A 14,335-nucleotide genomic window follows, 5' to 3' on the forward strand; every position below is an offset into this window, starting at 1 on the left:
ACATGTGTCCTGTCTTCCCTTAAAAGGAGTTGAAAAATTAATTCTAATCAGACTTAAAAAATAGCTTTTTGAATAAACAGTTTTCTTTTTTCTTAACCATTTTAATACTATTCATTAAATTCACAAAATTCTCAATACCAGTTTACTGTCCTCTTCCTGTGGGGGTGGCGTGGCTTCCTTTCTGGCTTGTTTGTTGAATTTCTTTTGTTGGGTTATCAGCTCTTGTAACCTACCACAAAAAAAGACTGCATTAGAAGGCTTAACACTTTAATGTGAAAAAAATGTAACAAAATTTACTGAAAAATATTATCTGCATTGTGATGTACTTGCAACTTAGGTATACAGTGCAATTCATTTCCTGGTTGAACACAAAAAACATTCATACTTGTTGAAACTTGAAAACACAGATCCATTTCTTTATAGCTACATGTTAATTATTGTAACAGTCAATATTTGAAATGAAGAGCAAAAGTAGCTTTATATGCTCATATACAGACTTAATACTACATCGGAAATGATCAGATGTAGATATTTGAGCATTCCAAATACCGTGGAATCATCAGTGTGGAATTGCACTGTGTAATTCATGATTAAATGCATCAAGCATAAAATAAATTAAGGATGTACTTGAGGTTCCAGTTGTGTATGGCATCCGCTATAAGTCGTTTTATTCTAACAACATTATCCTGCATTAGATAAAGCTGTTCTGTAATATCTGAAATAGAAACAATTCATTACTGTCCAATACAAAAAGTGAACTTCCATTAAAATCTTCAAGAAATGCTCATACAGATAAATGCACATGTACATGTAGTTTATCTTTTAATACATGTAATTGGTGTTGAACATAGATTTTATCTACTGTACCTCTAGTGTCAGTGCCACTGTCAATATCTACCCAGATATCTGCTAGCAACTGTCTTGTGTTATCCGCCAAGTCTTTTATTCTGCTTTTCTCTGTCTATAATAAATTAGAAATAAAAGAAATAAATCTGAGAAAACCATAATCATGACTAACGTAAATACAGTTAACATGCACTGATAACCTGCTCCTCATTAAATCAAGAAAAAATTTGTACACAAAAAAGAAAATGTCAGTGCTTGACAATGGTCTTACTGGAATAATGGCCTTGTAGTCTGTGATGAGTTTACTTAGGGTCTCATTATGGGCATCACAGTTAGTGTTCACAATGGTGGTGTGAATAGAAGCAAACATGTCTGTACATCTGCAAAACACCCAAAATTAGATATGAGGACATGATTCTGCTCAGTTTCAAAATCTTTTCAAATTTAATGGAAAGTTCTATGTGTACATATTGACCATCAGGATTTTGACATACATGTAATTGTACAACATACTTTGAAGTTAGGGATCTGACTTCATCTTTGAGTCTCGTCCAATGAGATTTTTGCATTCCATCTTCAATGCTTATGATTGGTGGAGGAAGAACAATTTCTTTTCTGCTTATTGGGTAGTATCTGAAATATTTTGTTTAAAAAAATATGCAACCCCCAAATTTTCATTACACATTGGATTCATGCCAAATAAACACAATATTACATGTCTAATGCAATTATTTAATTCATTTGAAAACTAAGATGATATCATCCAAATAAAATACATTTTACATTGACATAATGAATTTCAACTCTGATACATACTTGAAGGTAGCCACAATGTTTCTGTGTCCAAAGTACTGACTGAAGAAATGATGTAAGGAGTGACTACATGGCTCTGACCCCACCCTTCTGACAAAGGAGGCTGCATGGAATCGAAGCTCTAAGTATTTAGCAAAAGACATGTTCCAGCTGTCCATACTCATAGGAACAAGAGGTGTTGCCTACATTCATTGTAGAGAATCAATAGAAAATTAAACTTTCTTTTTAAATACCAGTATGCACAAATGGATTTTTTTCTTTACAAATGAAAGTTTTTACTGATCGAGATTTACTCTACATTTACTTTAAAAATATTAAAATTGGGAAGTGGTTACAAGAAATTTACTCTAAAGAATTGCTAGGATTCAATTCATGCTTTGTAGGTATAACACAATTTCCCCAACCTGTCTACATTTCCTACACCAGTTCCACATCATCAGGGCCTTCTCACCACCAGGAACACAGTTGGGAAGTTTTCTCAGGGAGATATAAATGGCACCATTGCTGTTAATGATCCTTCTAACATGGTCCAACATAGGGACATCACAGGTAGCTGAAGTACACACGTTGGGCTGACAGGAGTAGGATTCCCTATAATAGAGGAGTGTGTTCAATTAAATGCCATTTAATAGTCCATGTACCCGGTTATTAAAATGATCCCTTACAATAAATTAATATTGTGCTTGAAAATATTTTGCTTGTCAACACATTTACCTGAAACAGAACTTTTCAAGGAATCCACCAAGTGTTATGTCCTGGCTTCCATAAAATTCCATTGTAATTAATCTACAGTAAAAGTATTCACTTTGTGACAACATATAAAATGCAATAAGAGGACAAATGTATACAACATGGGTGAACTCACTGTTGCTTCATTTACATGCCACTGAAGCTTTTCTCTAAAACATTTTATCTATATGATTAAACCATCAGAAACCCAAAGAGCTTTGGTTCGGTCTACATTTCCACTTTTTGAATACATTGTACTTACTGAGGAGGAAGACAAGGCATGGGGTGGTTCTCTGACTTCTCAGAATAACTGCTGAGTAGAACCACCAATCTCTGATGCTGGGCAAAGTCCAGGCAATCAAGCTGACAAAAACAATTTATAAAGGTTAGCTGCCACCCATCGCAGGAGGTATTTTATGATCCAAAATATTTATCAATATAATTTTTTTTTAAAGGAGGGAAGTAGAGAACATTCCTTAATTAATTTGTGAAATACATTATGGTAATTCTTAAATCAACATCAAATTTTGTCACGATATAATGTAACAGCACTATAAATATATGACAAAATTCTAGCTAACTTGGGTTGAATCAACTTTACCATGTTTACTTTAATGTTCTTGCGTGTACATATAACAAAGTTTTACTAACCCCAAAATTCCTATTTTAAATAAATTCATATTTCTCAATGATGATCCATCAACATAATCATACCTTAGTAGGCGTCCTTTTGGGGCTTTCCACTTCTTTAGGTTTAAGTGTCCCATTCTGAGTGACAGCTTTATCACTAGATGGCACAGCAACTTTTTTGTCATAAGATATCACAGGTCCCTTGGGTAGCTTGTCATAGTTTAGTTTTAATCTCCCTCCTCTTGCTCTAAAGTCAGCCAGCATGTCCTGAATAAATAAATGTTTATAAAAGTAATACATTGTAATAAATTTCAGCACAGACTATTCTTGATTGGGAATTTTCAAGATTTACCTCTTTTCTCTTTTTCTGTTTCAAAAATCACATTTACAGGTAAATAAAAAAAATCATTTCCATATTGATTTATTGCATTTTTCAAGAATAGCCAAAACCATAAAATGACTTGCCTGTAGCATACATTACAAATTTACAAGGATATGTAAATCCTTAAAATAAATATTCTACAGGGTACACATGTTGATAAGAACATGACAAACACCTTCACACACTCACCTGCATTGACTTGTCAGTGATAGGGAGACAGAGCTGACTGACCACTAGAGGGTGGGCCTCTACCACCTCCACCCTGGACCACTCTAACACCGGCTTCTTCACGGGGGGCTGGTAGTCTATGTTCTTACTCTTCTTCTTCTCCTGTTGATTCTCCGACTCAAAGTACTGGGACCAGTAAATCTCCTCAGGGAAGAACTTCCTGTTATTGCACATAGACCCTTCCTCTGTCTCCAGATAGGGCAATTCATAATTGATGAATGGCGAACTGGAAAGAATGACCTCTTTTAAAAGTTTGTTGAATTTCTGACAGTGTTTCAGAGATTTCTCCTGGAGTGTGTGGGAGCTGTAGAAGATTGTCTCGTCTTTGTTTTTCTGGTAATTATACAGCGGATCGGATTGATCAGATATCTCCAGTCCCACAGGGTGTTTGGCAGACGATGGCCGACTTCCTCTGGTAAACATTTTATAACCTCCGTGATTCTCCGAGGTGTTTTCACTCACTTGATCTACAGGTACACCCACACTGCTGTCAGGCTGAATCACAATCCTGTCTGATTCAATGAGAACAGTTGGGCTTTCCTCTTGAATGATGACCACCTCTTCTGCCTTCTTTTCCTTTACATTCTCTGAATCTTTAGCTTTACTTGCATTGTCCTGATTTTCAAAATCCTGAATTTCTACAACCACCTCACTTTCTTTTATTTCACTAAAACTTTTCACCGTCTTCAATCCTTCCTCATTCATGCCCTTCCCTTTCCCCACATCACACATGTTAATCCCACTGGGAACCACAGGTAGTCCCTCCACTTCTTCCTGCCCCTCAGGAATGGGAACCATCTCGTCAGGGGTAGCCTGCTGCCTTGAGGACTGTGGCTGGGGGACCTCCATTGAGCCAGACAGGTCGTCCATACCAGGGGATACAGCATTGGTCTGGGCCTTATTGACTGGTAGAGCAAACTCATCCATACAGAATGAAATTTCCAGTTTGGAGTGGTAGGAGACAAACACCATCCACTTCATTATCTTCTTCAGCTGTGGATTTATAAATATTTGGTCAATATCAGTGCACAAGTACTGTACACAATATTGGTAGAGCACTCTTAGCATGCATTATAAATTATAGTCTCATCAAAATACATTCTCTTTATTCCAAAGTGGTGTTGATGTATTTATACCAGAGATTCATCAATACTTACCCTTTTAAGTTCACTAACAGTTCCCCCTCTCAGTGTGACTGTACATCCTAGATGTGTAGCACAGCCATCAAAACATGGCATGGTCTTTGTCTCACCTACAATTTCCAACACAAATCATAAACCATAACATCCTTTTACATTTCAAGATCAGACTACGAATTTCATGCATCCATATTTCTCTCTTTATATTACTGATAGTACAATGTATTTAACAATATTGTTCTGGTAAGATTTACCATGAGGGAGTGTGAAGTGGCAGAGCTTAAAGTTGTGACAAAAGCCTAAGATGATTGGTCCACTCACGATGCTATCAATTGATGGCACTATACAGGCTTGGGTAAATCTGGCTAGTCTTTCCAACACACTCTTTAAATTAAACACATGTGCATTTGAAAAACCCTTCAATATCAGTTAAGGTACAAAACTTATTGCTTACATCTGCACGTTAGCAGTTCGTACAGTAGATATATACCGGTATATGAATCAAATTTTGTGATTTAAATAAACAAGAGTTCTCTGATGAAACTATAGCTCTGCTTTAGGCAAGAAATGATCTGAATGCCTTCTTTTGGTCTGTTTATAATAATGGCTCATTTACACTGTATCTTTCGAAAACAAGAAGCCCATTTTTTTCATTGGGTGTGCTTATTTTGAGAAAAAAGATTTAAAATTGATTTTTTTGTCTTTTTAATTCATGTGGGTTTTTTTTACCTTACATTTAATCTTCATTACTTGAGGATGCTTGCACATACATGCCAACTTTTGAAAATTCCCATGGGGGATTTAGCGCGTGACGACAATTTTCAAAGCTCTAAATTCGCGACATTTTGTCGTGAAATTAAATGATAATGAAATGATTTTTTTTAAAATTTATAATATTTGATATCACTTATTAATACTACTAAAGGATTAATTTAACACAAAAAATTTAATTTAAAAAAAATTTTAAAAAATGTTTTTTTTCCGAAATATTTTTGCTAAAATAAGTGCATCCTTCATTAAAAACATGATTTTTTTCCCTACCAGGACACATAATTTAGTGAAAAATTGAAAATTGTACAACTTTTAAATCATTTTTTTCAAAGGCTAAAAAATATATGAGGTTTTGATACTGTAAAGTCCTGTTTCTGGAAACATTTTTGAGATTTTTTCATTTATATTTCAACTAATTAGAAATTCTAATAAGGTATTAGATTTACTGAAATTTATACCACCTATCTAAAAGAGAATTATTTTTTTTACAGTCATGAAATTTGTCAGGCTTGATGGTGCCATGTGGGTATTTCCTTAAGTCATGCACATACCTAAAAAATATTACTTTTGGGAGAAGGAAGGGAAAAGAAATTCTAATTGACATACACTTGATTGTTTCATCTTAATTTCATAATATTTTAACTGGCAAACTTTACAATAGTTTTCATTATAGGTAGATAAAATCAGCAGCTATGCTTTGTAGTTTTCTACTTTCGTTTTCAAAAAACGATCTCTTTGGATTCCGATTTTATAGTTTGATTAGTATTTCATTGTCTTTAATTTATGTTTTTAATATAATGACTAACAATTAACACGTTAATCTATGTGTTTCACCTTGCATACCCCTTAAAATTGACAAGATAATCCCCTAATTGCCCCAAGCTATAAGCTACTTGTATCTAGACAACTGCATGCGTTCAGGCATGAAGTGATTTCCTGTGGTTAATTAACATTGTTAGATAAACAATGAAACTTATCTGAGTGCATTGAATAAACAAGTCTGACATTGTTATCCCGATTGTCAAAATTCATCGGTAGGGAATCTTTTATAATCGGAAATTTTGGTGATTTTTTCAAATCGGGAAATTAGGGCAATTTTTCTTTCCCGATCGGGAAGGCGGGATGAAAGGGTAAAATCGGGAGGATCCCGCCTAAATCGGGAAAGTTGGCATGTATGCTTGCATAATTAAATGATTAACCAATGAAATTATAAATCAATAATCAAATTATGTACCTTAATAGAAGACTACTTTTAAAACAGATTTTGTACAGAACTGTTCACAGACAAACTGCAGATCACTAACACTTTAACAATGCTTGACTGTGCTTTTTTGGTCCTCAGTCAGCAGTCATATACATGTAGATTATGTTTAAAATTGAATTATCAGAGTAAATACCATTTTAACATTGAAGATAAGTGTGATGCCCTCCTGTAACAGGAATTCCTGGGCCAGGCGAGACACTGTGTTCTCCACTACCAGTATGTCTGGGCGGGGCTTCAGGGAGGCTATCTTAGTTATGTTGTTCCTCAAAAACTCCTCCTCCTGCGAAGGGAGTATGAAATTCTTCAAAATGGGATTTTTCAAAAATTCAAAAAATTCCATCAATTATTTAACAATGTCTTTCCCACAAGATTGTTCTAGTAAATTTTAATGCATATTTTTATAGTACCAAATAAAATCATGTTTACTTTTAAAATCTAGGTTTTTCTAAATTTCAAATATATTCAAAGGAAAGTAAGGTAGAACAAATGAAGTATTCAGCATAAAACATACATGTAAGTTATTATCATTAATTCTTTTAAGGAACTGGTTCATCTCAATGTATTTTCAATACCAAGATAAATTCTTGTTGTGAACTGTAACAAATCTGTGATTAACCTGTTATATTTGAAGCACTAGATGACAAAACTGTGATTTGTAATGTTAGAGGCACCAGAGAAAATTACCTGTAATATTTGAGGCTCTAGAGATGAGAATTTGTTAATCCTCCTCTGGTATTCAATAGAGCCCTTCATCAGTAGGATCTGGGGGTTGGTAATTTGACTGGCCATTTTTTTATGGGCAATATTTTTGGTGAACACCATCCCATGAATCATACATGTCTGTTCCTTGTTGCCTCCTGGGATCTTTGGGAGAAAAGAAGCTCTTTATATCATCAAATAAAATTCAAGCATGGTAGACTCATTCCATATATAACTGCAAAATAATTCCTTTACTAGATTTTATAAAAGTAGGGATGTCAACGAATAGTCGACTATTCGACTATCAGTCGAATGGACCAACTATCGAATAATGAAACGACATTCGATTATTTAATAAATGCAGAAAAAGGGGGTGATAAAGATTTTCTCAAAAATGATAAAGCGTCATTCCTCAAACCATTATAGTATGACGAATAAGAGCTTAAACATGGTCACAGTATATAAATGAATTTCCACATTGTACATATGGACAGTACAGTAATTACATTCCGCGATAATTATTTCTCAATTACCAACATTTTTCTGTTATTATAGTAAATTATGCAGCGCTATACTGGACTCTGAAAATTATTAATTTGACTTGTACCAATTATAAATTTATATGTTACCTCTAAGAATGTCCAAATGCTGTAGGAACACACCAGCGCCGTAAAGTTTTTGAACTTCGATAATCATTAAAACAATAACCTAACATAGTAATGTCATTTTGATAGCCGGGCTAATAATTCATTGAACAAGACCTGATGTGTGGATTGTGTGTGTTTACATCTCTCTTTTCCAATTATTTTTAATAAGCTTTAAAAACACCATGCTGATAATTCTCTGAGCGTACTAGATCGAAAGAATGTACAGTCCAATATTTATGAAATTCAATGTACGTGATTTACGAGAATTCATATATTTTAGAAAATTATATAATTGCTGGTGTAAATCTATATGATTTCATCATCTTATTTCTACTTTCGGTGATGAAATTTTTTTAAAAAATGTTCCGAATAGTCGACTATCGTTCGAATAATGCAATCGAATATTCGACTAAGGAAAATAAATATTTTGACATCCCTATATAAAAGCAAGTAAAACAAGTCATGAATACACTTAGAGTACATTGTACACGCACAATTATGTAAGTGAATGGTACCTTTTTGAACTTGATGTATTTCCTAATGTCCATGTGGTCATTCTCTACTCTCACATCAGGACAAACATAACGACTGATACGGTCAGCTGTGCCCAGTATGATGTCCAGCCAGGACTTGGACAGTCCCTCCTGTGTCAACATCTGACTGGCCAAATCTCGCAAGTGGTCTTTGTGGGCATCCCTGATTTAATTTAACATTTATATATAGATTAATTAATTTTCAATAAAATTGGCAAAATAAATAATGTTCCTAGATAAAATGTCCCAATTTTAGCACAGAATTAGACTACAAAATCTTCATGTTTTCTTGACCTTTACTTCAGTTTCATATACATTAACTACCGGTACAATCATTTCCTTTTAAAATGAGGCAGATTTATACTGAAATCAAAGCAGACCTGAGTTTTATGAAAGCTGCTTTCTCTCCATTTTCCTCTCTCAGTGCATCAATGTGCCTCCACCCTCTGTTCATACTGGACAGCTGTTCTGCTGTGACAGTCTGAGAACTGGTAAACATGGAATCTACAGAAGTACACATATAATCAATATGACAAAAAAAAGTGCACAGGATGATATACAGTAAAACCTTGTTTCTTTAACTGAAAGAGGCCAAGACGAAAGTTTGAGATAACAGGTATTATACAATGTTCAAACTGTATTAACACTGAAACATCCTTTACCTTGCAATAGAAACTTTTGCAAACTTATCGTTTGCTCCATTAATGATATCAAGAAAATGCCAGTCGAACAATACTAAATCTTTTATAAGGACAACACAATAAAATCTGACTACATGTACTGTAAAAATGACCTGATATCAAATCATCCTGGCCTCCTAGTCCCTCTAAGTCAGTCCTAGGTAGAGGTTCAAACTCCACACCATCATTGTCTGAAGTAAGATAAGAATATGGTCATAATAATAGTCACATTTTTTTCCATTTACAAGAGTCTTGAGAAATTTAAACATCTATTCCACCACTATACCTTGTTTAGAGCTATTTGTTCTATAATCCTGACTAACTGTAAAGGAACTCTTTTTCTTCAAGGCCCTTGGATCCTTAGATTCAGTGAAGTCTTCTGAAGCTGAAACTGCAACAAAATCATAAAAAATTCAATGGAAATTTTCCTTCACTGTCCTGGATCAACTGAACACTTTATAAAGCATATCCAGTTGAGCCTCGTTTATCAGGACGCTTTGGTTCCTAGTCGATTTGTCTGGATATGTGAAGCATCCGGATATCTGAATTACCAGTTAAACAAGACAAAATAAAGTTAAAAAATTCCGTTCCGATGAAAAATCGTCCGGATACTGAAGCATCCAGATATCTGGCATCCGGATATCTGAAGGTCCACTGTACAATTCTTTAGGAAACTTATGGAGTAATCTTCGAATTGCAATAATGGAAAGTAAAATTGTTTATTTAACAATATTTTTTACATTTCCACAACAGATACATGTACATATTGTAGTCAGATAATAAATGACTCACATTCTTCAATAGACATATCTGACTGTATGGATTTGAACCATTCTGGCTCCATACTCTGTTCTGAAGATTCAACATCTTTCACATCTATCTGGGGTGGATCTACGGGGGAGGTCTGGCAAAGATAAAAAATTTTCCAATAACAAAGAAATTCACACACCTAGTATTCATTATCAAATTGCTTAGACTAGCTCATTTTGCAAAATTATTTGAAACAATTCCATTCTTCTTCTAATTTCAACATATGGCCATTCTCTTTTCTACAATCTTTAGTTTGGTTTGATTTTGCTTTGATTACTGATGAGTGGTGACATATTTTATCATACAATGAGAGAATTGGTATTTGATACCTCTGAAGGCTTGTACAGAGTGAAATCATCATGAAACACTTTTGGTTGACCAGCAATAGTTTCTAGAAACCCAGCATCTAACAAAGCCTGTCCTATAGCAACAGCCTGTAATCTGTAAAAATGGTATAGTAAATCAACTATTTATGTATACTTCGTCTGACAGATTTCCTGTGTAATATTATACATCATGTTCAACATACTTATGTAAAAGGCGTTACCGAGAAGGATTGCTAATCATGCAAAATGATAGAAATAAATACATTTATATGTTTTCTTACCTTTGAGCCACCTTATCATTCCTCATTAGCCAGTCCACCACACGATTCCCGCTGACACAGTTTCTGTATGTGCTGAGTTTGACTCGGTGGCTCTGCATTTCTACACCAGATACGGGATCCAAAAGCTTTCGCCATAACTCTCGTAGCTGTGCAGAGTCCTAAATCAAGGGAAAGAAATTAGAATACCTGTACCTACCTCACGATATACTCAAGCTTATTTAAACAAAAACACAATTTTCACAGCTTTGATGAATTTAAGTATGTCTTAGTTCATGATTCATTTTGTATTACCTCCAGGATTTTAGGATCAATGGCATCGATGTGCTCCGTACAGAAGTCTGTCACTGATTCCTGACTGGTGAAGTTTGGGTTTATACCTCTAAAAAAATTAAGTTCACAAATGGCTAGTCTATTTTACTAAGCTTTAAAAACTTTTATGTTCAATATAATCATCTACCAACTACCAAAAGTTATGGGAGCTGAGGAATGATTAAGATAGAAAACCTCCCCTTCATGAGTTAGCTCTGTCATGAGGACATCTGTACTTACCTTAAGGAGCCTTGGTCTGTGGATAATCTGCTCCCTTTGGTGCCCCAGATCTGGTGAGAAGACTGCTCTATTTCAGTGGAGTTACCCAGTTCATCACTCTCTACATGCATGTTTCCTGTGGGTTCTGTCTGCAAGGCACTGAGAGCCACCTTACCGCAGTATGTACAAACACGGATACCACCTATAACAAGTACATAAAGTATACCACCTTATCACAGTATGTACACACATAGATACCACCTATAACAAGTACATAAAGTATAGCCACCTTATCACAGTATGTACACATACGGATACCACCTATAACAAGTACATAAAGTATAGCCACCTTTTAATATCACAGTATGTACACACATAGATACCACCTATAACAAGTACATAAAGTATAGCCACCTTATCACAGTATGTACACACACAGATACCACCTATAACAAGTACATAAAGTATAGCCACCTTATCACAGTATGTACACGCACAGATACCACCTATAACAAGTACAATAAGTATAGCCACCTTATCACAGTATGTACACATATGGATACCACCTATAACAAGTACATAAAGTATAGCCACCTTATCACAGTATGTACACACATAGATACCACCTATAACAAGTACATAAAGTATATGTCGCTCGGAGCGGTGCAGACCGAAAAATCTTGGCTAGTGTAGATGTGTGCTCAATGTACTCTAGTATTTTTTTCTACCTTTATAGCCTATGATGCGTCCTGGTAGTTCCTGATTACAGCATCTACTACAGAATATCTGTCCACACACTCGACAGTGATGCCGCCGTCTAAAGGTGGTGAATCGGTCACCACAATCATAACACTCTCTGGAACTGCTGTCAGGCATCCAGTACTGCTTAAAGTCACTGTCCTTATATGCTTGAGGGGTCTGAAAATATATTAAAATTTTACAGAAAATTTATGTCATTTTTTAATGTTATTTTTTGTTTCTACTATTAACACTTGCTACAATAAGATTGCAATTTTTGTTCAGCTACTGCTTTTTCAACCAGTATCTTTCTTTTTTTTTTAAATAACTAACTCAGAACACAGAAAATAATAAAACTTTTCACTGACCACATTCCTCCCCTCCAGGATTTTACTGAGGCGAGTGAGAACACTGGATCGAGTTCTGTTGGCCATTTGCTGCATGGTGATGGATGTCTGTCGAGTATACTCACTGCCTGAGGATGCTCGACTCCTCCCACTGTCCTCATCACTCCCTCCCTCTGTAAAAAAAACAATCAACACTCACTAAAATGCCAACACCCTAAATGTATCCGTGTCTCAAGCTATCCTAAGGGTAATCTAAAATTTATCAGTAAATTGTGGATTTCCTTAGTTTATAAATTTCTTTCCAACAAGGTACAAATTATTTAAAAGATGGAAACTTCAATGAAAATTTAAAAATACATCTTGAGGAAGAATAGCAGTTTTGATACTAGGGTGCTCAGAACATCTTTAACAAGGAAATTAAACAACTGTTTAGTGCAATTTGACATTGGAAACATTTTAAAGGTAAATGTATAAGGAAATTAAAGAGCTCGGTTCACTTTATGCATAAAATGGCCCTGTTGATATAACAATTAATTGATTAACACTTGTTTTTCTATTTGAAGTATCAAAATAAAATAGAGACTTTGTGATTTCATTTCTTATTAAAGATTTTCTCCTGGGAGTCCAGGTCGTGGACAACTGGCGTAATAAAATTGCAATATTCTTGAATTTTCGGGTAAACAGTTATAATTGAGTACTTTCAATGAAGAAAAATAATATCACCGCACTCTCTGATCTAAAAAATAAAACATGTCTTTTAATACCCAGAAATAGTTCTATCATGTAGTAGTTGCACATTTTAGATCAGAGGTTGCGCTCTATATCAAATATATAAAAATAGCTTTTAAAATTGGCCGTTTTTGTATACTTTTTCAGAATATGAGGAAATTGACGCATTTCGTGACGTCATAATGCATTGACTAACCAAAAAATTACGTCTTCTTTATAGACACGCAGTCACCAAAGATCTAAGTGATATTTCAAATGCATTGTTAACTAAAACTATGCAGTTTCAGTTTTTCAAAAATTCACAGGGCCAAATAAGGCAAAAGTGAACCTTGTTCTTTGATTTTTTGCATAATACCGGTATATATCATGCTGACAACTATTTCGAGAACTAATAACTCTGTAACAAATACAGTGAAATATTAAATTAGTTCTTAAAACAACAGACTAAAAGAAAGTTTAATAGTAACTAGAGGAACTGTGAGCACTGACCTCACTTAATGATACCCCCACCTCCCAAATGATTATAATGGCAAAGTTCATAATTTGCTCTGAGAAACCCAAAATAAGTTTGAGATCAAACAAGTAAAATAAGAGGTACACAATGGCATTATATAATAAAGAATATGTGAAAGTATCATTAAAATTCATTCAGTGGTATAGGAGGAGTTGCAGTTAAGAGATGGTACCCTTCAAAATTATAGAAAGAATGTCTGAATCAATGTTTGGTTACGGGAAATTCGAAAACCAAACTAGTATCTGATCAACAACTAAAATAAGAGGTGCACAATGGCACTATGTAACAAAGATTTTGTGAAAGTTTCATTAAATTTAATTCAGTGGTACATGTATATTTAAGGTGGTATGCCACACCAACTTTTTATTTTATAGATCTTTGACTCATCCTTTTTAAACAATGGTTTCAGCATTGAAAGGCTGATATTAGCTCTTAATTATTTTATATGAATTTTTTTGTATTTTTTCAAAGAAAGTGAAAAAAAATATTCATATTCAAATAAGTTGTTTTCGAACTAAAAGTTTGCTGTAAATGAATGCATCATATGAATATCTAATAAAACATGTAAAGAAAGGCTGGTAAGACTTTTAAATTTTTTTTATAAAAAATTATTTATGAAAATAAAACACATTATTTGTGAATATTTTTTAAACCTATGGTTAAAAACACCATAAAACTAGTCACAACTGAGGACAACATGT

General features: G+C 34.3%; 1 protein-coding gene across 5 annotated transcripts in view; it reads right to left on the reverse strand.

The window, feature by feature from the left end:
- Positions 1–14,335, reverse strand: part of LOC134246157 (1-phosphatidylinositol 3-phosphate 5-kinase-like) — a 33,746-nt gene that overhangs the window by 16,975 nt on the left and 2,436 nt on the right. For all 5 annotated transcript variants that reach the window (XM_062728471.1, XM_062728468.1, XM_062728469.1 and 2 more), the window contains exons 3-28: positions 12,413–12,564; positions 12,035–12,224; positions 11,328–11,508; positions 11,070–11,157; positions 10,779–10,936; positions 10,501–10,612; positions 10,154–10,265; positions 9,648–9,752; positions 9,475–9,552; positions 9,062–9,185; positions 8,664–8,844; positions 7,487–7,666; positions 6,936–7,082; positions 5,022–5,151; positions 4,786–4,880; positions 3,590–4,621; positions 3,103–3,285; positions 2,651–2,751; positions 2,374–2,445; positions 2,064–2,250; positions 1,663–1,841; positions 1,360–1,479; positions 1,118–1,226; positions 868–961; positions 628–715; positions 139–229 (exon numbers count right to left, since the gene is read on the reverse strand). In XM_062728471.1, the coding sequence (XP_062584455.1) occupies positions 139–229; positions 628–715; positions 868–961; positions 1,118–1,226; positions 1,360–1,479; positions 1,663–1,841; positions 2,064–2,250; positions 2,374–2,445; positions 2,651–2,751; positions 3,103–3,285; positions 3,590–4,621; positions 4,786–4,880; positions 5,022–5,151; positions 6,936–7,082; positions 7,487–7,666; positions 8,664–8,844; positions 9,062–9,185; positions 9,475–9,552; positions 9,648–9,752; positions 10,154–10,265; positions 10,501–10,612; positions 10,779–10,936; positions 11,070–11,157; positions 11,328–11,508; positions 12,035–12,224; positions 12,413–12,564 (4,289 nt within the window). The remainder of the gene's footprint in view (positions 1–138; positions 230–627; positions 716–867; positions 962–1,117; positions 1,227–1,359; positions 1,480–1,662; positions 1,842–2,063; positions 2,251–2,373; positions 2,446–2,650; positions 2,752–3,102; positions 3,286–3,589; positions 4,622–4,785; positions 4,881–5,021; positions 5,152–6,935; positions 7,083–7,486; positions 7,667–8,663; positions 8,845–9,061; positions 9,186–9,474; positions 9,553–9,647; positions 9,753–10,153; positions 10,266–10,500; positions 10,613–10,778; positions 10,937–11,069; positions 11,158–11,327; positions 11,509–12,034; positions 12,225–12,412; positions 12,565–14,335) is intronic.

Source organism: Saccostrea cucullata, unplaced genomic scaffold (genome assembly GCF_032062105.1).
Source record: "Saccostrea cucullata isolate Sc308-1 unplaced genomic scaffold, CSIRO_AGI_Scuc_v1 ctg47, whole genome shotgun sequence".
Lineage (NCBI taxonomy): Eukaryota > Metazoa > Mollusca > Bivalvia > Ostreida > Ostreidae > Saccostrea > Saccostrea cuccullata.